The 25378-nt window shown below is 45.0% G+C and overlaps 1 protein-coding gene and 6 non-coding genes across 7 annotated transcripts; 1 reads left to right on the plus strand and 6 right to left on the minus strand.

Annotated features, from left to right (window-relative positions):
* Window positions 1-414: 414 nt before the first annotated feature.
* On the minus strand, window positions 415-487 carry Trnav-cac (transfer RNA valine (anticodon CAC)). Its single transcript has one exon. It is a non-coding gene; the product is annotated as a tRNA-Val (tRNA).
* Window positions 488-4889: 4402 nt separating this feature from the next.
* Window positions 4890-4962, minus strand: Trnaa-agc (transfer RNA alanine (anticodon AGC)). Its single transcript has one exon. It is a non-coding gene; the product is annotated as a tRNA-Ala (tRNA).
* A 196-nt stretch (window positions 4963-5158) lies between these two features.
* Window positions 5159-5231, minus strand: Trnav-aac (transfer RNA valine (anticodon AAC)). Its single transcript has one exon. It is a non-coding gene; the product is annotated as a tRNA-Val (tRNA).
* A 4162-nt stretch (window positions 5232-9393) lies between these two features.
* Trnav-cac (transfer RNA valine (anticodon CAC)) lies at window positions 9394-9466 on the minus strand. The gene has a single exon. It is a non-coding gene; the product is annotated as a tRNA-Val (tRNA).
* A 909-nt stretch (window positions 9467-10375) lies between these two features.
* Window positions 10376-10448, minus strand: Trnaa-agc (transfer RNA alanine (anticodon AGC)). The gene has a single exon. It is a non-coding gene; the product is annotated as a tRNA-Ala (tRNA).
* Window positions 10449-19195: 8747 nt separating this feature from the next.
* Window positions 19196-19291, plus strand: Trnai-uau (transfer RNA isoleucine (anticodon UAU)). The gene is made up of 2 exons: window positions 19196-19233; window positions 19256-19291. It is a non-coding gene; the product is annotated as a tRNA-Ile (tRNA).
* A 4372-nt stretch (window positions 19292-23663) lies between these two features.
* LOC126501789 (vomeronasal type-1 receptor 4-like) lies at window positions 23664-24681 on the minus strand. Its single transcript, XM_050142642.1, has one exon. The coding sequence runs from the start codon at window positions 24558-24560 to the stop codon at window positions 23664-23666; it is 897 nt and encodes a 298-aa protein (XP_049998599.1). The 5' UTR covers window positions 24561-24681.
* Window positions 24682-25378: the final 697 nt, after the last annotated feature.

Below are 25378 nucleotides of genomic sequence, written 5' to 3' on the forward strand. Positions count from 1 at the left end.
AGAGAGATTCTTAACCTGTGGGTCACGACCAATTCGGGGTGTGGGGGGTATTCGAGTCGCCCAAAATAACCGGGGGAAAAGGATATTTACATTATGATTCATAAGAGCAGCAAAATTATAGCTATGAATTAGCAACGGAAAGAATTTTATGGTTGGGGGTCAGCGCAATATGAACAACTATATTGAAGTATCTCAGATTTAGGAAGATTGAGAACCACGGCTCTAAGACAAAGAGACATGATGAGAGGGAAGTGGGGTTTGAAGAAACGTGGAGAGTCAACAAATTCCTGGTGGTAGTGGGATGGTCAGGTTTCCTTTGCTTGTTCTTAGAAGAGGATGGAGAATGTGTTCCCTTAGGACTGATCCAGAAAGAAGGTCTCCATTGAAAAATCCAAGAACAAGAAAAACCAACATTGTTTCCGCCCGGTTTCGAACCGGGGACCTCTCGCGTGTGAGGCGAGCGTGATAACCACTACACTACGGAAACCCGCTGTTTTGGCTATTTTACTGTGAAAGACAAAAATTTGTACACTTTCTAAAGAGTCCTCCAAAAGTTACAGATCCACATTTACAGAAAGAACTGCAAAGAAGGCGACCAAAACAAAGATAAAAGCCATAGTGGAGAGGAGACACGGCCCGGGGAAAGATTAATAAATGCGGCTTGGGCGGCGCACCAAGGGGAGAGACCTCCGGGAGGGAGAAGCGCGGATGTAGGAATTCCGGGGTGGAGATGCAGCATCGCAGAGGAACCGCGTGCGAGAAAAACACAGGGAGGGAAGGAGCCTGATAACCTGGAGACACCTCGAGGTGTTGACACTGGAGAGCTTTTGAGAGAACCCGGACAAGTGACGCAAAAAGACACAGCAACCTGTTAAGCAAAGGATTTACACACACACACACACACACACACACACACACACACACCCTCTCTGAGCTTAGAAAAGGAAAATTGAGAGCAGTAGAGTGGATTCCACTCAGGCCGAGTTTGTTCAGGCGAAGCCGTCGGTTGCAGTGCAGGGCTCCAGTGAGGCTCTGAGCAGCCCTTCAACAAGGTTTAGGGGCAAAGAGACTAGGAAAAGAAAGAGTCTAGAGAGGCCTGCAGGGAACTTACAGCATGGTGTGGATAAGAGAGAAGGACCAGAAGTTCTGACTTAATGCCTAGCCAGAGACGCTTCCGAATATTGTTCAAATGTGCAGTCCTCAAGTCATCGCAGTTGAGATATTCATTCCAAAGGCAAAATCAGCATCTCAATAGAAACGTTGTTTCAGAGGAAATAAACTGGAGGATGTGGGCATCGATCCCACTACCTCTCACATGCTAAGCGAGCGCTCTACCATTTGAGCTAATCCCCCGACGTTCTTGTTAGTTTTCTTGGACTTTCTTGGAGACCCATTGAACCCACTGGTCCTCAAAGTTTACCTGCTATATCCAGGGCCCATGAAAACATTACAGTCAAGCAAAACTTAAGAGCCGAGATTCTTATGTGGTAAGGGCTGAAAAATGCTTCGAGTGAGCTGACAATCTAAAAACAGAAGTCAGGCAAAGTCTTGTTTCTACTGACTTTGAACCACAGCCCTCTTGCATGTTAGGCGAGCGTGATAACCACTAAACTATGGAACTTCCAGCTTGCCAGTGTCCATATACATCAGAAATAACTGTACTCTTTCCTGTGGGGCCTCTGAACCTTCCCTTCAATGACACACAGAAACCCCTTCTACCAAGCACTCCCAGTGGCCACACTGGGCTGAAACAGAGGAAACCCTCCTTCCTATCCTACCCTGGGGACTTTGCTTCTTTGTAGAGGTCCAGGGTTCCTAGCTCTTTTCCTCTGCCCTCCCCATGACTTCTCCCGCCCCCCTCCACTCTCTTTCATCATATCCGATCTCCATTCCATTTGTCAATTAGGGATCAAAAATGCTTTCTATCATGGACCCAGGAACTGAAGATACGATAGAGAAAATAGATTCATCTGTTAAAGAAAGTGTTAAACCCAACAAATGCTTAACACAAAATATCCGGGAAATATGGGACACCATGAAAAGACCAAACTTAGGAATAATAGCGATAGAGGAAAGAGAAGAGGTCCAACTGAAAGGCACAGAAAATGTATTCAACAAAATCATAGAAGAAAACTTTCCTAACCTAAAGAAGGACATGCTCATGAAAGTACAAGAAGCTTACAGAACACCAAATAGACTGAACTAAAAAAAAAAGTCCCTTTGCCACATACTAATCAAAAAGCAAAACGTACAGAATAAAAAAAGAATATTGAGAGCTGCAAAGGAAAAAGATCAAGTAACATATAAAAAGCAGATCTATCAGATGAACTGATAACCCTTAACTCTCCCTTTCCCCCACCAGCATCCATTCTCCTTCCCCCACACCCAGGCTTAGCCTATTGGTCGCTGTCCTTGGTCCCCTGTTTTAAGGCCTCGGATTTGCCACTCGGTTCCCAGGTGCTGCTAACTAGAGCGAGTATTCTACTGATGAACCAGGCAAGGCTTGTCCAGAAAAACAGACAAACAAACAAAAACCCAACTGGCCTCAATATCATTTCAGATTTTGGAGCAAAAGAAAGTCCGTCCAGTTTCTGGATGGCCCACGGATAACCTTCCGGATGAGATAGTCCACGCAAGACATAAGGGTTCAAGGGGTCCACTCAGAATGTTCCAACTTCGTCGTGACGGAGATGTCCTTGGTGGGTTCAGGTGGTTGCATTTCAGACTAGGAATGTCAAGAGGAATCCCAGTTAGAACTTCCGGCAGAAGCCAGGGCAAAGTGTAGGCCATTCCGCACTGCCTTCTGAAGGTAGAGACAGAGTGTTGCCGCCAAGAAATCGCGCGGGTGTAAAACCCAGGGAGGGAAGGAGGATGAAAGAGTTCGAGACACTCGGAGACACTTCAAGGAGAAAGCAATTGGAGAGCTTTAGCGAGAACCCGGGCAGGTGGTTCAAATGATTGTAGCAAAGAGATTTTAGGTGTTTCTCAGAGAAGTTGGAAGCTGAGATCAATGGGGAGGGAGCTGCGTCCCACTCAAGCTGAGTGGGGCTTTGGGACTTTGTCTACCCGTTGTTGTCGGAGTCAATGCAGGACTGTGGGAAGCTCCCTACCTGTGAGGCTCAGAACACCCCCCACCAACGCGGAAGAGCGGGTAAAAGGTGGATGAAGGTTGTAGAGAGGCAGGAAGAGTACTTGCAACGAAGCACGCTGTGGAGGTTTAAGGGGAGAAAATCCGAAACCTGGCGGCACAGAAGAGATTCTGAGTCAATGTCTGGCTAGAGAAGGAGAAGGAGCAAAGAGAAACGCTAACAAATAGTTGTTAAAGCACAGAATAACGAGGGCGTGATCTGGATGGAGAACATCTCAGGAGACTGTGCTGAAGCGAGTTCCAACGTTTATTACGCTTTGAGGGTGATAGCTTAAGGCGCATTTTCAGTTCTTAACGCACTGTTGCTAAGTATATTTACAATGCGATCCCTACCCAATTCCAGAAGGTTCTTAATATCCCAAGATAACCATGGACTCAAACGCACAAAGAGATCTAGAGGTGCAAACGTGACAAAACAGTTGGAAGGTGTGGGCGTGCACAACAAGCTCTACCACTTGAGCTGACCCCCCCTCCCCATACTATAATGATTTTGGTCCTTTGTATTTACAGTAGTGCTATCTATCCGTTTGACTGTCAAGTCCCGAAACACAGGCCAAAACTCTCATAGACAATCTGCTCAAAAGCTTTCCAGATCCAGAGCGCCTATGCCAGTTCTCTAAAGAGAAACAGAAAAGTAAGGAGAGGGAAATGGGCCGGGGGGGGGGGGGGGGGACCTGGAGAGCCAACACATTCCCGGTGGCCGTGGAATGGCCTGGCTTCCTTTGCTTGTTCTTAGAAGAGGACAGAGTATCCGCTCCCTTTGGATTGGTGAAGAAAAGTGGGTGTGTGCTCCCTTGGGAATCTGAGAAGGCAAAGGCAACAAAACCAAACAAACAAACAAACAAAGACTACTGTTTCTGCCCAGTTTCGAACTGGGAACCTCTAGCTGTGAAGCCAGCATGGAACCACTACAGTAAGAAAACACTACAAAACACCTCCTTTCGTCCCTTTACAATCCAAGACAAACACTGTGTCCCTGCGAAAGTGCCACCCAGAAGTTACAGATCTACATTAAGGGAGAGAATTGCAAGGAATGCAACCAAACTAGAGATAAAAACCATGGAAAAGGGGAGGCGAGATCCTGGCCTAGGGAAGGAAGAGGAAACGTGTCATTGGCGGCACAGCGAAGGAGAGAACCCAGCCGAGGGAGAAGCACAGGTATAGAAATTCCGGCTTTGAGAAGCAGGGAATCGCGCGCGTGTAAAACACAGGGAAGGAAGGAGGATGGAAGAGTTTGGACACTTGGGGACACTTCAAGGAGACCTTTGTCGATGCTGGAGAGCTTTTGAGAGAGAACCCAGGCAGGTGGCTCAAATGACCAGAGCAACGTAATTCCCGTTTTTTCAAATTTCAGAAATGGGAAACCGAGACTAAGTCCCACTCAGGACGAGGGGAGGTTTGTCCACCCGATGCTGTCTGTAGGTGGCAGCGAAGAGAGGTGAGAAGCTTCCTGCCTGGGAGGCACAGAACACCCCCTCTCCCTCCCAACGCGGTAGAGTTGGTAAAAGATTCCAGAGAACTTAAAGCACGATGTGGTGGTTTGAGGGGAAAGTACTTAAACTTCGCAAAGAAGAGGTTGTGACTCAAGTGTTTCTTAGATGCGCAGAAGACTGGGTGCTGAAGGGAGCCCCAAAGTTTATATTTTCAATATGACAGCAAAGGGTGGGATCAACTAGTCCAAAATGCGTTTCTAGTCCTCAGCATCCAAGGGAGTCTATAAAAGCGTAACTGAAGGTCCAAATGGAGAATGTGGGCATCGATCCCACTACCTCTCGCATGCTAAGCGAGCGCTCTACCATTTGAGCTAATTCCCCAGTTTTCTTAGCCTCTTCTTGTACTTTCTTTTATGTCCAGTGAATTAAATGGTCCTCACAAAATTTCCCGCTGTATCCAGGAAAGCATGACAGTCAGTCAAAGCACAAACCAAAGATCCGAAATTCTTACGTGGTAACTGCTTAAAAAATGTAGGGAGTGAGCTGAGAGTCTGAGAACAAAAGAGGAAAAAAAGCCTGTTTCCGCCCGGTTTCGAACCGGGGACCTCTCGCGTGTTAGGCGAGCGTGATAACCACTACACTACGGAAACCCCTCACAGCACAGGCGTTTCCTGGTTTGGGAGACATACATTAAAAACTTGCTTAGTAAATGAGTTGATGATATTCGTTGTATATAGTTGTATCACTAAAGTGACTGCCCCCTGCATGCCCAGCCCTTGGTAACCCCACTCTACTCTGCTAGGGACAGCTAAACTCAGATTCCACACTGTAAGTGAAGTCCTGTGGAATTTGTCCCTAGGTGGATCGCTCACTTCACTTTAACACCATGTCCTCAGCTTCTTTGGTTTCGAGTGTCAGAGCCACTTTATTTTATTTTTTTAATTATTTATTTATTAAAGATTTCTGTCTCTTCCCCACCGCCACCTCCCAATTCCCTCCCCCTCCCCCGATAAAGTCCCCCTCCCTCGTCAGCCCAAAGAGCAATCAGGGTTCCCTGCCCTGTGGGAAGTCCAAGGACCACCCATCTCCATCCAGGTCTACAGAGCCACTTTATATTAACCCTGTTTGGAATAATTCTGTGAATGTGAAGGAGTGAGCGTCTCAGCAGTCAGTGCTTCGTTCCTGTGAACCAGCAAATGTCTCAGAACACCTTGTCCCACTACTGTGGCCATGCGCCCACTAGAGGGACACCTTGTCCCACTACGGTGGCTCCATTTTTTTTTAAATTTTTATTTATTTGTTTATTTATTAAAGATTTCTGTCTCTTCCCCACCGCCGCCTCCCCTTTCCCTCCCCCTCCCCAAATCAAATCCCCCTCCCTCGTCAGCCCAAAGAGCAATCAGGGTTCCCTGCCCTGTGGGAAGTCCAAGGGCCACCCACCTCCATCCAGATCTAGTAAGGTGAGCATCCACGAAACTGCCTAGGCTCCCCCGAAACCAATAGGTACAGTAGGATCAAAAACCCATTGCCATTGTTCTTGAGGTCTCAGTAGTCCTCATTGTCCACTATGTCCATTTTTAATTCCTAAAGGCATTGTCATGCTAGAGGAGATGGCTTTGATTCTCAGCACCCACATGGCGCGCATCTGCATTTTTAACTTCAGTACTAGGGCTCCGTCGCCCTCTTTTGGCTACAGGGGGTAATGCATACAAATACCTATACACATAAACACACTTTTTACTGTGGAGCCTCTGAGCCTTCCCTTCCTTTGGGTCAGCCAATAACACACAGTAAACCCCCCCCCCCCGGGACTCCCAGTGTCCATACTGGGCTGAAATTGAACTCCACCCTGGGGGGCTTCGCCTCTTTGTGGAGGTACAGGCCCCTGTTTCCCATTGCCCCTCTGATTCTTTCCTCATAGCCTGTCTCCTTCCATTCCTTTGTACCAACCTGCAGAAGTCCTCCTCACCAGCAACCCTCCAGCTACCACCCTTGCCTAGGATCCAGAGTGGGCAACAGCAACCAAAGAACAGAACACCCACCCGACAGGGACAAGATCAGATATCTACCCCAAGAAACACCTCAAATACCATAACTCCGTTGCCTACATGGACAGGCAAGACAGCATGCCTCCTGAAGAAATCAGCGACCTACTGCAATAGGCCTTCAGAAATGCAATGGAGAGCAAGCATAAGACCAGGGCTTCAAAACAGCAAGTGTGAATATGTTCAAGGATCTGAACAAAAACCTTACCAAAAACTGTGAAAACTCAAACAGGTGAATGAATGTGGTGATTTGAATGAAAATGACTCTTAAAAGCTCACAGGGAGTGACATTATTGGAAAGAATTAGGACATACGACCTTGTTGGAGCAGATGTGGCCTTTCTGGAGGAAGTGTGTCACTGGGGGCGGGCTCTGAGCTCTCAGACGTTCTATCCAGGCACAGAAGCTCGCTCACTCTTTCTGCTGCCTGTGGATCTAGAAGGGGAACACTCAGTTCCTTCCCTAGCACCATATGTGCCTGCGTGCTACCAAGTTTTCCGCCACGTCCATAATGGACAAAACCTCTGAGACTGTAAACCAGCCCCAATTAAACACTTTCCTTTATAAGAGTTGCCATGGTCGTGGTATCTCCTCACAACAATAGAAACCCTAAGACAATGAAATCAGGTAAACATGTCAAGAAATGAAAGTGGAAACAGAATGACTAAAGAAAACCCAAACTGAACCAAAGCTCGTAATGAAACACTTTAGGATCGCAAAGGAAACCTCAGAGGTAAGCCTCGTCAACAGGTTACAGATAGCCCAGAGAAAATCTAAAGACAAGGTAGACTAAATAAATAGCTTAGTCAAAGAAAATGCTAACTCAAAAAAAAAAAAACCCAGTCACAAAACACCCATAAAATCTGATCAAAGACCTAGAACATTTTTTAATTTATTCTTCTCTCACACATTACACCCCAACTGCAGTTTCCCCTCCCTTCTCTCCTCCCAGTCACCGTTCCCCCCAACCACCCTCCCACCAGATCCATTTCTCCTGTTTCCCTTCAGAAAATGAGAGGCCTCCCAAGGAAATCAGACAAACACGGCATATCACGTTGTAGTAAGACTAGGCACATCCCTTCGTATTAAAGCTGGATGAGGCAATTCAGGAAGAGGAAAACAGTCCCGAAAGCAAGCAAAAGAGTCAGAGAAAGTCCCTGTCTCACAAGGGCTGCAAGCTACACAACCATCATATATATGCCGAAGAACTAGGTCAGATTCATACTTGGTCCCTGACTCTCTGTGTGCCCTCCCTGACTCCTCAAGCCTTCCTTCCCAGACTCCCCGAGCTCCACCTAGTGTCTGGCTGTGGGTTTCCACGTTTGCTCCCATTAGTTGCTGGATGAAGAATCTCTGATGACAAGTAAGCGAGGCTCCAGTCTACAAGTATAGCAGAGTATCCTTAGGGATCATTTCATGGACCCACCCCCTCCCCCAGTTATGTTTGATTCTATCCCAGGACTCTTGGCTATCCAACCTCTGGTTCCTGGCCCTCCAGCAATGTCAGGCACGGACTCCCTCTCACGGTCATTGGTTGGCCGCTCCCACAAGTTCTGTGCCATCTTTACTCAGCACAGATGTTTAAGGTCTCGTGGCTGGGGTGGTGTCTCAGTTCCTCCATCAACTTGGAAACTTACAAGGAATGGATGAATTTATTGATATGTACTGTTGAAATACGGAGCGGCGGTGGGGCTGCGTCCCCAACACCCTGGCCGCTTGGCTAGCTTATGCCCGAAATAACAACACACAAACTGTATTCATTTAAGAACTGCTTGGCCCATGAACTCTAGCCCTTACGGGCTAATTCTCACACCTGGACTAGCCCATTTCAAATGATGTGTGTAAGCACCCCAAGGTGCGCTTACCGGGAAGATTCTAACCTACGTCCATCCTGGCCTCAGAGCGCAGAGCTATCGTGTCTATCCGGCAGAGCTGAGCATGGCGTCTCTCTAGGAGCAGAGCAGAGTCTGACCTCATTTCCTCTTCCGCCCAGAATTCTATTCTGTTTCCTCCTCCCATCTATGTTCTAAGCTATGAGGCCAAGCAGTTGGTTTATTACTTAACCAATGAAATCAACAGATTGATATATGACACTCCCACATCAATGTACAACCTATCAAAGTTAAGTCAAGATCAATTTAGACATACCCATAACCTCTAGAAAAATAGAAGTGCCCAAACAAAACAAAGCAAAACCAAACCAAACCAAATCAAATCAAACCAGGCCCAGAAAGGTTCAGTGCAGAACTGTACCAGCACTTCAAGGAAGAATAAACAACAATATTCCTCAAAATATTCCACAAAATAGTAACTAAAGGAACATTCCCCAAGTTTTTTTCCAAGCTACTACACTGATACCAAAATCACACAAAGACCCAACAATAATTATAGACCAATATCACGTATGGATATAGATGCAAAAATTCTCAACAAAATACTTGGAAACCGAATCCAAGAACATATCGAAAAATTTTCATAGCATGTTCAAAAGGCTTCACCCCAGAGACGCAGGGATGGTTCAATATGTGTAAATCAATAAACATAATCCGCTCATAAGTAGACTGAAATACAAGAAACTTTATCATCTCATTAGATGTATAAAGGGTCCTTGACAATATGCCTTCGTGATAAAAGTCCTGGAGAGATTAGGCATGCGAACGACATACTTCAGTATAATGACAGAATCGGTCCAGAAAAACGGATGTGTATGCCCCATTGAAAACCTGAGAACTTCAGAGACATCAAAAGAAATAAAGACCATTGGATAGTGTTCCCGCCCGGTTTCGAACCGGGGACCTCTCGCGTGTGAGGCGAGCGTGATAACCACTACACTACGGAAACACAACATATGAATGGTCTTACCATTTTCCCATCCAAGACAGACATTGTATTTTTTTTTTTTTTTTAAGTATCATCCACAAGTTTCAGATCCACATTAACAGAGAGAACTGCAAGGAAGGCGATCAACCAAAGATAAAAGCCAGGGTGGAGAGGCGACAAGGCCCGGGGGAAGATTAATAAATGCGGCTTGGGCGGCGCACCAAGGGGAGAGAGCTCCGGGAGGGAGAAGCGCGGATGTAGGAATTCCGGGGTGGAGACGCGAGCGAGAAAATCACAGGGAGGGAAGGAGCCTGATCACCTGGAGACACCTCGAGGAGATCGCTGCTGACACTGGAGAGCTTTTGAGAGAACCCGGACAGGTGACGCAAAAAGTCACAGCAACGTGTTAAGCAAAGGATTGACACTTTTTTTTTCTTCAAAAAGAGCGTAGAAAAGGAAAATTGAGAGCAGTAGAGAGGATTCCACTCCGGCCGAGTTTGTTCAGGCGACGCCGTCGGTGGCAGTGCAGGGCTCCAGTGAGGCGCAGAGCAGCCCTCCACCAACATGGTCGAGGGGACAAAGAGATAGAGGAGGAAAAGAAAGATTCCATTTGAGGCCGGCAGGGAACTTACGGCAGCCGTGGATAAGGAAAAAAAAAAATCCTAAGGCTGGTGGCCCAGGAGACGTTCTGACTTAATGTCTGGCCAGTGAAGTAGCAGAGACTCGTACGAACACAGAATACACAGAATAACGATGTGGGTGGGGGAAACTTCCAAATGATTGTGCACTCAAAAGAGGAATGAAATTTACGCCCGAAAGTTGTTAAGGTTAAGGAGGTTCATTTTAATTGAATACATTTCCAATGCTGTAGCAATGCCAGAATGTCCGGCACCTCAGCAGAAACGTGGTTTTAGCGGTAACATAAATAACTGGAGGATGTGGGCATCGATCCCACTACCTCTCGCATGCTAAGCGAGCGCTCTACCATTTGAGCTAATCCCCCGACGCTTTTGTTTGTTTCCTTGTACTTTCTTGGAGACCCATTGAACCCACTGGTCTTCACAAAGCTACCTGCTATAACCGGGGCCCATGAAACTTTACAGTGAAAGCAAAACTTAAGAGCCGAGATTCTTATGTGGTAACGGCCGTAGGGAGTGAACTGAGAATCGGAAAACAGGAGAGAAAGTGAGAGAAAAAGTCTTAACTTTGTTTCCGCCAGGCTTCGGACCTGATGACCGCTACACTATGGAAACTCTCCAAAGGCTCAAAGTTTCCTAGTTTGGAGGCACACATCCAAAACTTGCTTAGTAAGCCGGGCAGTGCTAGCTAGCGCAACACTCGGGAGGCAGAGGCAGGCGGATATCTGTGACTTCGAGGCCAAACTGGTCTACAAGAGCTAGTTCTAGGACAGGCTTCTGAGAAACCCTGTCTCGAAAAGTCAATCAACCAAACCAACCAACCAACCAAACAAACAAACAAAAAACTTGCTTAGTAAATGGCTTGATAATATTCGTTGTATATATTTGTATAAAATAAAGCTAAAAGCTAAATCGAGGTAACTAAAATAGAAGGCTGACGTTCTCCATTCCAGCCCTTGGTGAGCCGCTCTACCCTGTTGCTGCCAGCTGAGCACTCGGATTCCAATTCCTAGGGGCCTAGTATACCTCACTTAAAAACAGCATGTCCCTAGCTTCATTCAAGTGGTTGCCGCTTAGCTGAATAGCTAACGTTCCATGTTTATCTGCTGTTTTCATCTGTTCCACGTTTCCAATGCCAAAAAATCTCAGTATCTTAATAGAAACCCAGATTTAGAGGTAACGGTAACTGGAGGATGTGGGCATCAATCCCACTACCTCTCGCAAGCTAAGCGAGCGCTCTACCATCTGAACTAATCCCCCGATGTTTTTATTGGTTTTCTTGGTCTTTGTTGGAGACCTATTGAACCCATTGGTCCTCACAACGTTTACCTGCTTTAAAGCCAGGGCCCATGAAAACATGACAGTGAAAGCAAAACTTCGGAGCCGAGATTCTTAATGTGGTAATGACTGAAAAATGCAGGGAGTTAGCCTACAGTCTGAAAACAGAAGTGGGGAAAAGTTGTTGATCTTGTCTCCACCCGGTCTCAAACCAGGGACCTCTTGCATGTTAGGCGAGCATGATAACCACCACACTACAGAAACTACCTACACTGTTGTAATTCCTTCATTTGTAGATACATTAAAAAGTTTGCTCAGAAAATGATCTGTGATGGTATTCGTTGTATACATTTGTATCATGGGCTAGCTAAATAAAAGTAACTAAGGTGACCGCCCCCTCCATGACCAGCCCCTTAGTGGCTCCACTCTTCTCTGCCGCTGCCAGCTGAGCACTCGGATTCCACACTATAAGTGAAGTTCTGTGGAATTTGTCCCTCAGTGGCTGGTTCACCTCACTTAACACCATGTCCCCAGCTTTATTCCAGTGGTTGCAAATGACAGAGCCGCTTTACAAAACGCTGCGAAGCTAACATTCCATGTTTACCTGCTGTTTTCATCTGTCCTGATGGACAGTAGCTTAATTCCGTACCTGGGTTTTTGGGAAAAAATCCTTCTGAGAATGTGGAGGAGCCGGTGTCTCAGAAGACAAGGATGCTTACCATGGACAGAGCAAGAGTGACTCAGGCCTGGCGGTGTGCCCTATTGCTAAATTACTAAAGGACTTTTCAGTCTAATTCCTTTAACGGCTGTAATAATTTACATCTCATCAAAACTGAGCAAGCATCCTCCTTTCTCCACGCCTCAGGAACACCAGCTCTTTTCTCTTTCCTCTTTCTGGAAGGATAGGAGTGAGGCCTACGTCACAGGGCTTTGATTCTCATTTTCTTGGTCACCGATGAACTGGGCACATTTTCAGAGGTCAGTTTGTCACTTGTCTTCTTTGAAACTTGCCCATTCTGATCCTTTGCCCCACTTTGCCAGGCTGTTTGTTTTCCAGCTGTAGTGCTTGGTGTGTGTGTGGGCAGCAAACCCTCACCCGATGTGCGATTGTCCATGCTTTCTCCCACTCCGTAGGCGCCTGCGGCTCTGCCGGTTCTTTCCTTCTCTGTGCAGAAACCTGTGTTTCAGGGTAAGAAGCCTGTGCGTTCTGTCTATGCTTTGGTAGCCTGTGCTTTTAAAATACACCCAAAATCTCACCCAGACTCATGCCATAGTGTTTTCCCGCTACATTCTTCAGGTTGTTCTATGGTTACAGGTCTTACATTGAAGTCTTCTATAATGAATTTGGTATTTGCCCCTGCTGTGTGAGATGCACTGAATCCCATTCTTCTGCACGCAGATAACCAGTTATCCCAACACTGTGTACTGGAGAAAGCGTTCTTTCCCTGTGTGCCCTCACATTTTTCTTCTCTTTTAGTTATGCTATTGTGTTGTTGTTTCTTGGAGATGGATGCACCCTACAACCCCAAGCTGGCCTAGAACTCACTGTATAGCCCAAGCCTGTTCAAACCTGTCAATCCTCTGACCTCAGACTCCTGAGTGTTGGGATTGCAACCATGAGTCAAATTTTTCCCAGATGCCCCGCCCCCTCCAGCTGTGTTTTAACAACCTTTTGAAGAATGGACTGAATATACATTGGATTTATTTCTGGATCCTCTGTTCTGTTCTGTTGGTCTACACATGTTTTTAATGTCGGTATCAAAGTGTTTGGGTTACTATAACCTTGTAGGATATATTTATTTTTGAATCTACTTTTTTTCTTCTGAAAGTGCTGTTGTTTCTTTCACTGATTTTATGTCATTTTAAATCTTATAGTTTTCAGCCTGCAGGATAAATGCATTGTTATTATTTTATAGCTACTGTAAATGGATTTTTTAAAAAACTTTCAGGGATTTTTTGCTAGTGTTTAGAAATGCTGCTGATCTTTGTGCTGATGCTACAGCTTCCCTGACTTTGTCGATTCTACAGTGTTTTAGATTCTTCAGTCCTCACCTGAGGTTACCATTCTGCTACCCAGCATGCACTTGAGCTTTTTAAGTGAACACTTTTGCTTGTCAGTCTCCTGCCTCTCTATCTAATTTTTTTTTTTTTTAAATTGAAGATTCCAAGGAAGGATGTTGGCCTCCTTCATCAACTTGCCCTGTTCCAGCAGCCACATCTGTATTTCCAGAACTGGCTGAGGCAGGAGAATCTCAAGTTTGAGGTTACCCCGAGCTTCACAGTGAGATCCTATCTAAAAATACAGATAAATAAATACCATGAAATAGTCACTGAAGATCTTAATTGGGTCTGGTGTGGCGGCACATAACTTTCATCTCAACACCGAGATAGCAGGGCACACTGAGAGGAGTCAGGGTTGAAGGGAGCAGGCTGTAGATCTCTCTGAGTTTGAGGCCAGTCTGGCCTACATGGTGAAATCCTGGCCAGTCAGAGCTGTCCAGTGAAACCACATCTCAAATATATATATTTATATATAAATATATATGTATACTATATATATGTATATATGTATATATATACTTCAAGACAGCGTTTCTCTGCAGCTTTGCATCCTGTCCTGGAACTTGCTCTGTAGACCAAGCTGGCCTTGAACTCACAGGGGGCTGCCTGTCTCTGCCTCCCCAGTGCTGAGATTAAAGGTGGGCACTACCACCATTTGGCTCAAAAATAAATTTAAGATAAGAAAAAGATCTTACCTGGCTCTATTTCCAGTTTGAGAGTGGAGCACAAGTCATTCTATGAAATAAATGAGTTTACTGGCATACACGACTGGGTCACATCAAGGTCATCTGGTCTATGTAGGCAGCTCCAGGAGGGTCATAGGTATATAACATCATGTACCTGTGCAAATGAAATAACAAGTGAAATATCAAAGTAGGAGTGAAAACAGAATGCCCGTTCCCTCAAAGCTTTTCACTTGAATGCAACAACTTCCCTTGTGTTCTGGTGGAAGCTCCACCCCAACCCCTGGCACACATATACCCAAAGTGTCTGGGACCCTGCCCCGTCAGAAAGCCCCCCCCCAACAGGGGCCCCTCCATTCAGAAAGCCTGCCAAGAGTTAACCCCTCCCCAAGGCTGCTTAAGACCGGCTCACAGATCTGTCTTGTGTGCCCTCATGTTATGTCCCCTGCTTTCTCGAGGGCCATCCAGGAGTGCTCTGCTTTGAATTGCCCTGTGTGTTAAATCTGGATTTATTAATTCTGTCTTATTTGGTTTATTATATTAGTGGTGGACGAACCCAGCATCCGGGGATCTAATACTTAACAATCTGTCCTTTGACAGAGAGATGATTAGGATTTTCCTTCTGAGTGTGAAGGTTCTAGTGTGGATCTTCATGATGCACTTGGTTTTTATGTGTGCACAGACTTTGCTTCACAGAGTAGAAAATTAGTCCATAGAAACACCCTGAGACACACTTCACAGAGCAGAAAATGACTCTAGTCAATGGAAACACCGGAGATACACTTCCACAAACAGAGGCTTGAGGATAACTCTTGAGGTCAGCTCACATTTCAAGAGAATCAACATTGTTCCCTCTGGAAAAACTGAATGCAGGTGGGCTGAGAATGGGGGTGGGGGTGGAGCAGAGGATTGTACTTAGTGCAGGAGAGACTGGGAGGGGAGGGGGCAGGAGCAGAGAGCTGAGAGGATTGAAATAATTTCCCCTTCCACATTCGCTAAACATGGCTGTCTTGATGAAGGGGTAATGCCATCTTCAGTCAGCTTCTGAGGTCACGAAACATGGAGTTCTGGGACAGAGCAGTGTGTCTAAAACTGTGTCCCTGAGAGGACATCACAGGGTAAGTCGCATTTTATCCCTGAGTCATCACCAGGCAGGTGGTGCCATCTGGAATTGACATTGGCAATTGTTAACATTGCGGTTTCACAACGGCCAAAATCTCAGGCTAAAAGTAAGAGAAGGTTACATTAGGAGTCGTCCTAATGAACATGAGGACTAGGGGAGTAAATGCAGGGGTATCTCTCAACATCCAAGAGGTTGCTTCAGAGATGCAAAGATGGAAGGGGTTTTGGAGGCTCACCTGTCTCCTTTCAACAGGTCAGGCTGTGTTACCCGTAGAGATTCTAAGACAGCTGGAGGCATAGCTGTTATTATAGGAGGCCTGGCACCAATGTGTTTGAAGCAGAGGAGAACAAGAGTGTGAAGTCACAGATGCTTTGCCCCTGAACCAGCACACAAGGGCTAGTGGGAAGGTGGGAGTGGCACCGACCTCAACTTCTAGCCCAGGAGCATATCTTCTCTGCCAACCTTATTTTTAATTTCATCACACACACACACACACACACACACACACACACACACACACACACACACTAAGTTTACTCACCAACAATGATACAATTTAGAATTCTAACATACTGTGAAAACAAAAACAGAAGTTTCTCAGAATTTTCAGATAGATGGCATGCTACTTTTTGAGATTTGGGACAATACATGCCAGGTATCATCAGAATATTTGAAATTGTGACATTTTAAACATACTCCTAACACTCTTCACTCTCTATTGCTCAAACTGCTAAGATGACTTTTTTAAATAATAAAATAAGTATTGTAGTACAAAGAACTACATCGTACAGGAACGTTCGACGAAAAGCAAATCAAAATATAATTTAAAAAGCCTTCTTAATTAAAACAAACGAGGTATGCTGTCCTACAAGGCCATAGTACAGCCAGAAGAGAGATGACCGGATCAGTGGTCCAAACTTCAGTCTCCTAAGAACCATTCCCTTATTTGGCCACTGACTGATTCTGAGATTTGATCACTGACTGGTATCCTGAGACAAAATACCAACGACCAACAATCAAAATTCATCATTTGGCTAATACGTCCAAACACGATTTAGCAGCTCATCCTTGGGCCAGACTCACCCTTTTTCTCCGTAAAATCCAGTGCTGCAGAAACACCTGCTCTTGCTTTTCTTGCTTACTTGCACTCCCCACTGCTGCTGCCTTTGCAGCACCCCACCCCCACATCACTTGGCCCTGGAATTGAGAATATGGTGTGGGTATGTCCTGTGGGACTGCGAGGGGGCCAATCTCCCTTACCGTGGTGATCCTCTCAAGATATGGATCCCTCCCTCTCTAAGGACAAATCCAGAGAGTCCTCCCAAGCGTGGGAACCCAAAGATTTTCGTGACATGGGTGTATTCGAATATAATGATTATAGTCAACACTCCAATTACCAGCTGAAAGGGAACGCTTTAAACCAGGAACATGTTCATGGCAGGCAAGTGCTCTCAATGGGCCACATCCGGGCAACAGCAAGAACTTTTTGATTCATAGTCAGGACCGCAGGCTTTCTTAGGTCATTCTTGGAGCTTCAACCAACTTTCTTGGAACGTTCTTGGAACCTTCCCGTACTTTCTCAGTGATCCACTTCCTTAATGTCGTTAACATCTACTGCCTTCCCAACATTTGTCTCCCCTCCAGCTTCTGGGCTTAGCAGATGTAAACAGTCTTTTGTTTTTCATTCTTTTACCTGTATTTTTAGGAAGCAGGGGAGGAGCGAGTGGCAGCTCTCCTGTGCAGAAATCGGGACAAAAGCAGGAGTTGGTGCTCTCCTTTTCTCTCATGGATTCCAGAGATCAAACTCAGGTCCTCGGTCTTGGCGGGAAGGACTTTCACCTGCTCCGTTCTCTCCCTGGTCCTAGATCACCTCTAGATCATCTCTCCTGAAGCCCCATTTTCTGACAGATTCAAATCCCTAACCTCACTCGGAGGGAGGAACCTAGAAAGAGTTTATATGGTCTCCAAACAGGAACCCAGGAGTCTGAAACTGATAGGAACTGGTCTGCCTGAGATCTCAGCACTTTGAGATGGAGTAGGATTGAGAAGTCAAGGCCATCCTGGTCAAGGTATGCTGGGGGCCGATTTGAGTGGCTGCCATTACAAGATGGCATTTGGCCGCGGCTTCGCTTGATAAATAACTCCATATTAGGCAATGCAGTGGAACCGTGCCTCTCGCATATGTGCTTAGGGTCAATTCCGTGGCCAGGAGCATCGGCAGGCGCGCATCGGCCAATCCAGGCACGATTCCTTCCCATAATAAAGGTTGCAGTTCTTCCACCAGAAAACAGGGTGAGTTGTTGTGATTTAGCTGCCCACACTCCCCCTGACCAGCAGGGGAACTTCCTTGTGGTCTGTAATTGACAAGGATGTTAGTTTTCTTTCCGGCTGGTGGGTCTCCAGAGAAGCAGTTGAAGTATCAAAGGTTGCTAGGCAGACTCCCTACGTAAGCAGCTACAGCTCAGAGCTCGGGGGGCCCCTTGCTTTCTGCTCTCCCTTCAACCAAGAGGCTCCAATAAAGCGTGATTTGAGAAGAATCCTTGTCTGGTGGCTGTTCCTTCCTGCTGGTCAGGGAGTTCGCCGCAAAGGTAGGCAGGCCCTATGTAGGGGACAGCTATGTAGTGAGAGGCCCTATCTCGAAGACGTAAGAAAATGAAAAAAAAATGCCTCATTGGTTGGGTTTTTGTCTATCCTTCTGGGGAGGAGAGCAAATGCCTCAACTCTGATGCCCCTCACACTGCTTGTTCTGCTGCCCCCCTTTTCCTGGTTCGTTCCTTGGAGCAGCACCCTCAGTGTCTACAGCAACTGCCCTAGGTTAACATCTGAAGCAGAAATGTCAGCATAAGGAAGACGTGATACATTTACACAACGGAGCACTACACAGCAGAAAAAAATAATAACCTTGAAATTTGCAGGCAAATGGATGGGGGCTAGAAAACATCATATTGAGTCAGACAACCCAGACACAGAAAGACAATAATCATATGTACTCACTCATAAGTGGTTTTTAAACATAAAGCAAAGAAAGCCAGCCTACAAACCACAATCCCTGAGAACTTAGACAACAACGCGGACACTAAGATCCCTACATAGATCTAATCTACATGGGAAGTAGAAAATAGACAAGATCTCCTGAGTAAATTGAGAACTTGGGGACCATGAGAGAGAGTTGAAAGGGGAGGAGAGAGACAAGGGGGGAGCAGGGAAAAACGTAGAGCTCAATAAAATCAACAATAAGAAAAGAAGTACCCTTTCTCTAGTTCCCCTTCATTAAAACATGCTTTATTATGGGATCTTTAACACAGATGTCTCTCAAATATCTAGTTTAATTTTAAACGGAGACAGGTGGAATTTCAGACCCAATTCTGGGATGCTTTCCCTGGTTTCAACTCAGGACTTTCACACAGTTGCCTGAGGAATACAGAGCTCTTGTTCACTCCCAGACTGTGTGTGGCGACTGCGCAACTAAGGCAAAGCCCCAGGAACGTCCTAGTCTCTCTGGAACAAAGTACTTTGGTTTCTCCAGCTTTTGTTTGACCGAACCAAAGCAGAAGACAAAACGCAGCTTTTGGGGGATCCCATTTGCCGCCGGGGCTCCACGTCTTCCTAGGGAGTTTTTTTTTCACGCCAAGGTGGAGGACAGGGAATGGCTTTGGAGCCACGCAGATAGCAGCCTCCTCCTGGGTTGCGAAGGCTGTACTAGCTAGCCGCTTGGTGGGAAGCCTGGAGGATGTGAAGCTCTCCAAGTCGCCACTATCCTTCCGTCTCGGCTTCAGAACCGCAGTCAGGGCATCCGTGGTTGAACTCTGTGCGCCTGCACAGCACCACCGTTAGAGCCCGCTCCGGAGGTGGGGCGGGATGAGGGCAACGCTGAATGCATGTCCACTGCACATCCATACTGTGGTCTAGCAAACGTTGGATGTTGCACGTAGGACGTATAACGAGTGACCGGAAGTGCTTTGTGGATGCTCCAGTGGCGCAATCGGTTAGCGCGCGGTACTTATACAGCAGTGTGTGCGCGAGAGCGATGCCGAGGTTGTGAGTTCGAGCCTCACCTGGAGCATTGTTTTCAAGTTTGTGTACACCCTCCTTCTCCTCGTGTTCTTTAACTTGGTTTAAAATCAGCCTATATTGGCTTTGTTGTGTTGCTTAGCAATTGGACCTCTACCTTTCCTACCTTGCTTTCATGCTCTGGCTGGGGAGGAATATCTTTTTTTCCCCCCAGCGCAAAGGAAAAGTCACATGATAATGCTGGTCTTGTGGAACGTTAGATAAGAGTCTGTTTTAGAACTTCCTGGAAATGTTGAATTAGTTTAAGATTACCTAGTAACAGGCTTCTTTCCTGCTCTTGTTTTAATGTTGTGATACATTAGAACCTTAGGACAAGACGTGCTGTAGTTGTGCCTGTCTGGCATTTGAGATGTTAAGGCAGGAGGATGGCCACTTCTAGATCAGCCGAAGGTACATAGCGAAATCCTATTTATTTATTTTTTTTTTAGTTCAGGCAGAATGAAGGGAGAATGCATTGGCTGCACTTAACATGCACTCCAGCAGGTACCTAACAGACCATCTCTGCAGATCAGGATAAAGTGGCAGAGAGCAGCTAACAACAGTCAGATGTAGATTGCCTTGGGTGGGTTACTCAGTCTAGGAGTCGTAACCCACCCTGCAGTCAGTTACTCCAGGGTCACGGAGGGGTGCTATCTGGAAGATAAATGGGCTAGGAAAGAAGAAGGAGGCCATGCTAAGTTTGTCACAGCCTCCGTTTATTAGGGACATGGTTGCTGCTTATATAGCCCCTGGATGAGGGCTTGGGGGGCAGGGCACGGGATCTCGCCTCGTGGTCCAGGTCACGTAGACCACTTTGGCCAGGAAGTCGTGAGTTGACACACCTAGTTCCCTGGATAGCTGGAATGTGAGGCGGGTTCCGCTGACAGATAGTTCTCCATCAACAGCTTAATTGGGTGTGGGGCAGGTTTTGTCAGTAGAATGATTCTTAACATAATTATGGGTGTGGGGTTCTCTGCAGACTCCCCAGGGTGATGGTTCCTGTAATGATTTTTAGAAGGAAAATGGCTCCTGACAGTCAGAACTGCCTTAGTGATTAGCATCGTGCAGTCAAGCACCACTGTGGAGCTTGTGCTCAAGGAGAGGATGAAATCTACCCAATAAGAGGGAAGGAAGCCGGTCGTACGGGCGAGAACAGTCTGCGTTGTTCCGATTTCTGGACAGGAATTTACAGAAGTGGAGCTGTGACGTCAGAGGGAGCGCTTGTGACGTCTGTAAATACGAGTGCCCTGGGCCTGCTGCTCCTTCAAACTATGAAAGGTGACATTTCAAAGAACCCCAGGAGAGAGGGAAAGCCATTTCATTGTGTGTCAGGATGGTAGTGTATAACAATATCCACTATTTACTCCAACTCCAGGTCTGTTCTCACTGTTGTAGCAAAGCAAGTTTGGAACTTAGCAGAAAATTAAAGATACGAAAGAATTTGCCATGATGTCTGTGGTTTAAACTTTGTCCACAGGGTTGCCCTAGGACTGATGGTGACAGCCTGGACCACATGGAGGAGAAAGGAGGAGCAGCTGGGAAGGCTCTGGGCCATCTTTCTCAGACAGACCACAGCTTTACAACGGACACCGTTGTGGTGGTTTCATTAAGAATGGCCCCCATAGTCTCACATGTTTGAATGTTTAGTCACCAGGGAGTGGCAACATTTGAAAGGCTCATAAGGGTGAGTAGCTGTGGCCTTGTTGGAAGAAGTGTGTTACTGGGGGCGGACTTTTGACTTTTCAAAAGCCTATGCAGGGGTAGAGTCTCGGTCTCTGCTTGAGGACCAGGATATAGCTCTCAGCTACTTCTCCAGCTCCCTGGATGCCACCATGCTCCCGGCCATGGTGATGATGGACTAAATCTCTGAAAGTGTAAGAGAGTCCCCAATTAAATACTTTCTCTTATAATAGGTTGGTCGTGGGGTTTCTTCATAGCAATAGTACAGTGACTAAGGCAGTCAATCCCTCAGGAAGTTTCTGAAATAAAACACTGTGGCTGTATTTCTAGTCACTGTCGTCCTATTAGAAAAAGCCAAGTGGGTGAGGATAAGGTCCCTGAGAAAAGTATGTGTTATATTTGGATAGTCTTCACACCTCCAGATCCACTACAAGAAAGGGCGATTGTATAATGTTATTCTACATCATCTTTTGACTTTACACAGCTCTAGGGGAAATCATCTGAGAAACACATGGAGAAATTTCTGTTCATTCTGATGAAAAGAATGGTGTCTGAAGGAAATGTAAATGGTTTTCTCCTGCAAGGTACCTGACCTTATTTATTTATTTATTTGCATTTTTTCCTTCTTGTTTTGTTTCCACTGACACCTCAGATATGCATCTAATGTTAAGCACAGTTTGCACACAAATTCCATGCGAATGTACCTGTCTGCCTTTCCAGAAGACCTTTCTTTGTGTCCTTCATTTCTAAAACCCCTGGTGGCTCTTTTCCCAGACAAATAGGATGTCGAGGATTGTTTAGTGATGGCTTTGAGCAGCATCCCCAGGACCAGCTTCAGACGCCCCATCCTCTTTCTCAGTATTTAACCAGTACCAAGGCAGGAAACAAAAGCAGCTCAGGACCCTTTGTGTCCCTATGGGTTGCATCGCTGCTAGTCGCAACTCTGCAACCATGACACCTGCTGGACAATAAAGGTAATTACACCTAAAACAAATTTACTGGATCTCATAACATCAATAAATATATAAATCAATATAGCAGACTACATTAACATTGAAACTTTTTAGTAACTCTTTTTGACTAATATTATGGATTGTATTCTGTAAGGCTTGTATAGTTATGTTGATAAATCCATTTATTTGATATTGGGACTCAGTTTTTTGCTTTATATTATATCCTTAAGAAGGAATCTGGCACTTTTAGAACTTCTAGGAACCCAATGTTCTCTTATTTAATTTTTTGGCAACTGTTAAAAACGAGGCATAACCTCATATAGAGACATAAATAAAATAAATATTTATATTACAAAACAAACTATTTTATAAGTTAAAGCACAGAGTAATGCAGATCACTTAAAAGTTTTGTGTAATACCGTGTAATCAAGGAAAAAATAAATACATATTCATCATTATAAAGTAAATTCATGATGCACCCAAATGTTTAAAAACATTCTAGTCAAATATGACTGATAAGTTTTAAAAATTAAAGCATAAATATATTTATAATGATTCAACAATTTTATGTCCAGTGATTATAGCAATAAGTATTTTTCAGAATGGGTCTATCAGAGTCTTAGAATCATGTCAACTTTTTGTTGTGTGGATCTAATTTAAGAAATCAAGCAGCGAATCCTTCACTTAAATGGATGAAGAATCAGATCCTTTTGCAGCTCTTTGATGACAAACAGCTGAATAGTGTTGTGGAGAGCAACAGGCATTAACAAAGGGCAGCTGCTAACAAGCCTCAGTCTGCTTCAATCACACTGCAGATTAATCTTGTAAAAAGGAAATTCACATTTTTAATCAACATAGAAACTATAGACACTATAATGTCAAAGTTTACTGTGAATTTGTTTTCTAGTTTATCCCATGTCTATAGTCTTTATTCCTAGAGAACATTCATGAATTTGCACCAATGAAATGTTTCAGGGCATTTAGTTTCTGTCACTGGGGCATTGATTGGACTTCTCTGAAGTGAATGCAGAGTACATGTAATTCTTTCACAATTCTATGAAATCTTTTCTATGGATGGATACTTACAGACACTTTGAAGTATCCCAAAATAGCCTTGTGGTATTACCATTTAGCAAGCACAGTGTCAGGGGCAAGAAAAAGAATTTCTTGGACTAACAAGTTTAAATCATGGTGAATTGTGATCCAACCCACCAAATTCTTCTGCACACTTCCAGTCACGGTAGGTGTGAAATGAGTTCTCCAAATTCTAATGAAAGTTACTTTCTCAGTGCTGGAGAGACAGCTCAGTAGTTAAGAGTGCTGGTTGGTCTTCCAGAGCGGCCAGGTTCAATTTCTGGCAGTCATAATTTGTGTCAGAGACATCTATTTAACTTCAGTCAGTCACAGAGCATTTGATGGTTTTCTTCCTGAAGCTGAAGGTTCCAGGCATGCATGTGCTACACAGACATAAATGCATCTAAACTATTCATACAATGAATGAATACAAATGTAGAAAAGTTAGAAAACCAAAGTACCTTTAAAAATGTGGCAATATAGAAAATGAGGTTTCTGTGTTATTGCCATTTGTTATGGTCTTCCTCACTCTCTGCACTCAAGGGCCTGAGTCACCAGGAAGATTGAGAATAAGCCCATGCTTAAACTGTTTTGTAAGACTTCATCTTACTGACAATATTGTAGAACTGAGATCTCTTTCACACTCATTGAACAGATAAAGGAGAGAGACATTTTCTCCTACTGAGCATGCCAACACTCAGGCAGAAGTCCACCCCTGTGAATCAACACAAGGGGGCTAAACGTTGCATAGCCAAGGGTCATAAATTCTTGAATATTTGCCATTAAGGAATTGTCCACTAAAGAGAGACTTAAAAATAGAGAAACAACACAATCTGTGCAATAGAAGAAAACAAAACAGAGCATCAGAAGAAGGACACTCTGAGCAGCTCTCAGCTCAGGGGGAGTTCTGTAGAGAAGCTTGGAGTTCTGGAGGTAGAGGACATGCTGGTGGTGCTTGTGGAGAACACATACCATGTAGCCACTGGCCCCTCCCATGGCTCCCTGAAACACAGCATCTCTCAGGATCATGAAAGGGAGAACAATCCATTTTGTTTTATGACTTTCTAGCATAAAATGACAATAGCTGTAACTATTCTTAAGCTCTGATATATTCAGGTTTATAGTTGTGATGGAATGGATTAGGTTCATACCTATTAAAGCATTGAGTATCCAAAAGGATGAAAAGAATGGAAGGATGTGCCATGCAGACTGTGGTCTGAGCCTCCTCCACCCAGATGTTCTGGGACTGATGATGATGGCCTGGACCACAGTGAGGAGACTGCTGGTGCAGATGGAGACCCCACGGGCCACCCTCTCCAAGTAAACAATGATCTTACATCCTATGTCATCTAGGTAGCTTATTAAACCAAAATCTGCCATTGTCTTTGACAATCTTTTTGCAAGAAGGATTATGATGTTTGTAAAAGCCAAGTGGATGAGAATAAGGTGGATGGGTTTCTTCTCAGGCCCTCCCCACCAACTGCACATATAATTCACAGAAACAGAAATGTTTCCCAGAGTGCCACACACAGTCATGAAGAGGAAAGTTGCTTCCTTTATAAATTTCAAAACCATTTCTTCCTTCCTAGGTAGAAAAACTTGTGTCCAAGAAGCAGTTTTTAAAGAAAGTGTCAGTAATGTTAGACATGGACCTGAAAAGCACACTTTTCACAATAGCATTTCCTGGTGTGCAAGATGCCGTGATGGACACATGTAATGTTGCAGATTAGGTCCTTGAAAAGCCTCCTTTCCCCCAGTGCTGACTCTGGGATATTGTGTGTGTTCTGACAGGTGAGTTTGGTAACTGCTAATCAAAATTTAAAGAGTTAAAGACATTCTTATTTTTGAGCTCTACACTAGCAAAATTGACTTGTTGAAGTCATGTGTGTGTGTGTTTGTGTGTGTGTGTATTTCTGTCTACATTCATGGATTATTCTAGTTAACTCTCAGCATAGCTGAATTGAACTCCCAAGATTCTCCAACCAAAATTTCTTCCTCTGTTTCTCATTCTATTTCATGTTTCTCCACTTAATTTCCCAAATCTGAGGTTCATGCTGAACCTGTTTGCTTCCCCACATCACAGACACTGGGAAACCCTGCTGGGTCAGCAACTGTAACTTCTCTCAGATCTGCTAACTTTACCCTCCACACTGCCCCCTCCTTTGTCTGATATTCATTTCTTATCTGCATCTTGACTAACATAACAATTTCTAGATTTGCCTTTGAAGTTTTAAAGCTTTTATTCTATAGCCTAATTTTTAAAAAGTTTCTATGTTGACCATTCTGTGACTTTACTCCATATATATGTTACTGGTTATTTTTTAAGGTAGCCCTCAATGTCAAATCAAATGGAAAAACCTCTCCAGATAGGGCCTGACAGTTAAAACTGAGTT

The sequence above is a fragment of the Alexandromys fortis genome, unplaced genomic scaffold, assembly GCF_014885135.2.
Source record: "Alexandromys fortis isolate MF-2015 unplaced genomic scaffold, M_Fortis_MF-2015_v1.1 scaffold_5, whole genome shotgun sequence".
NCBI lineage: Eukaryota > Metazoa > Chordata > Mammalia > Rodentia > Cricetidae > Alexandromys > Alexandromys fortis.

Coding starts and splice junctions, on each gene's coding strand:
- LOC126501789 (XM_050142642.1), bottom strand. CDS start 24,560: ATGGTTTTGAAATTTATAAAGGAAGCAACTTTCCTCTTCATGACTGTG.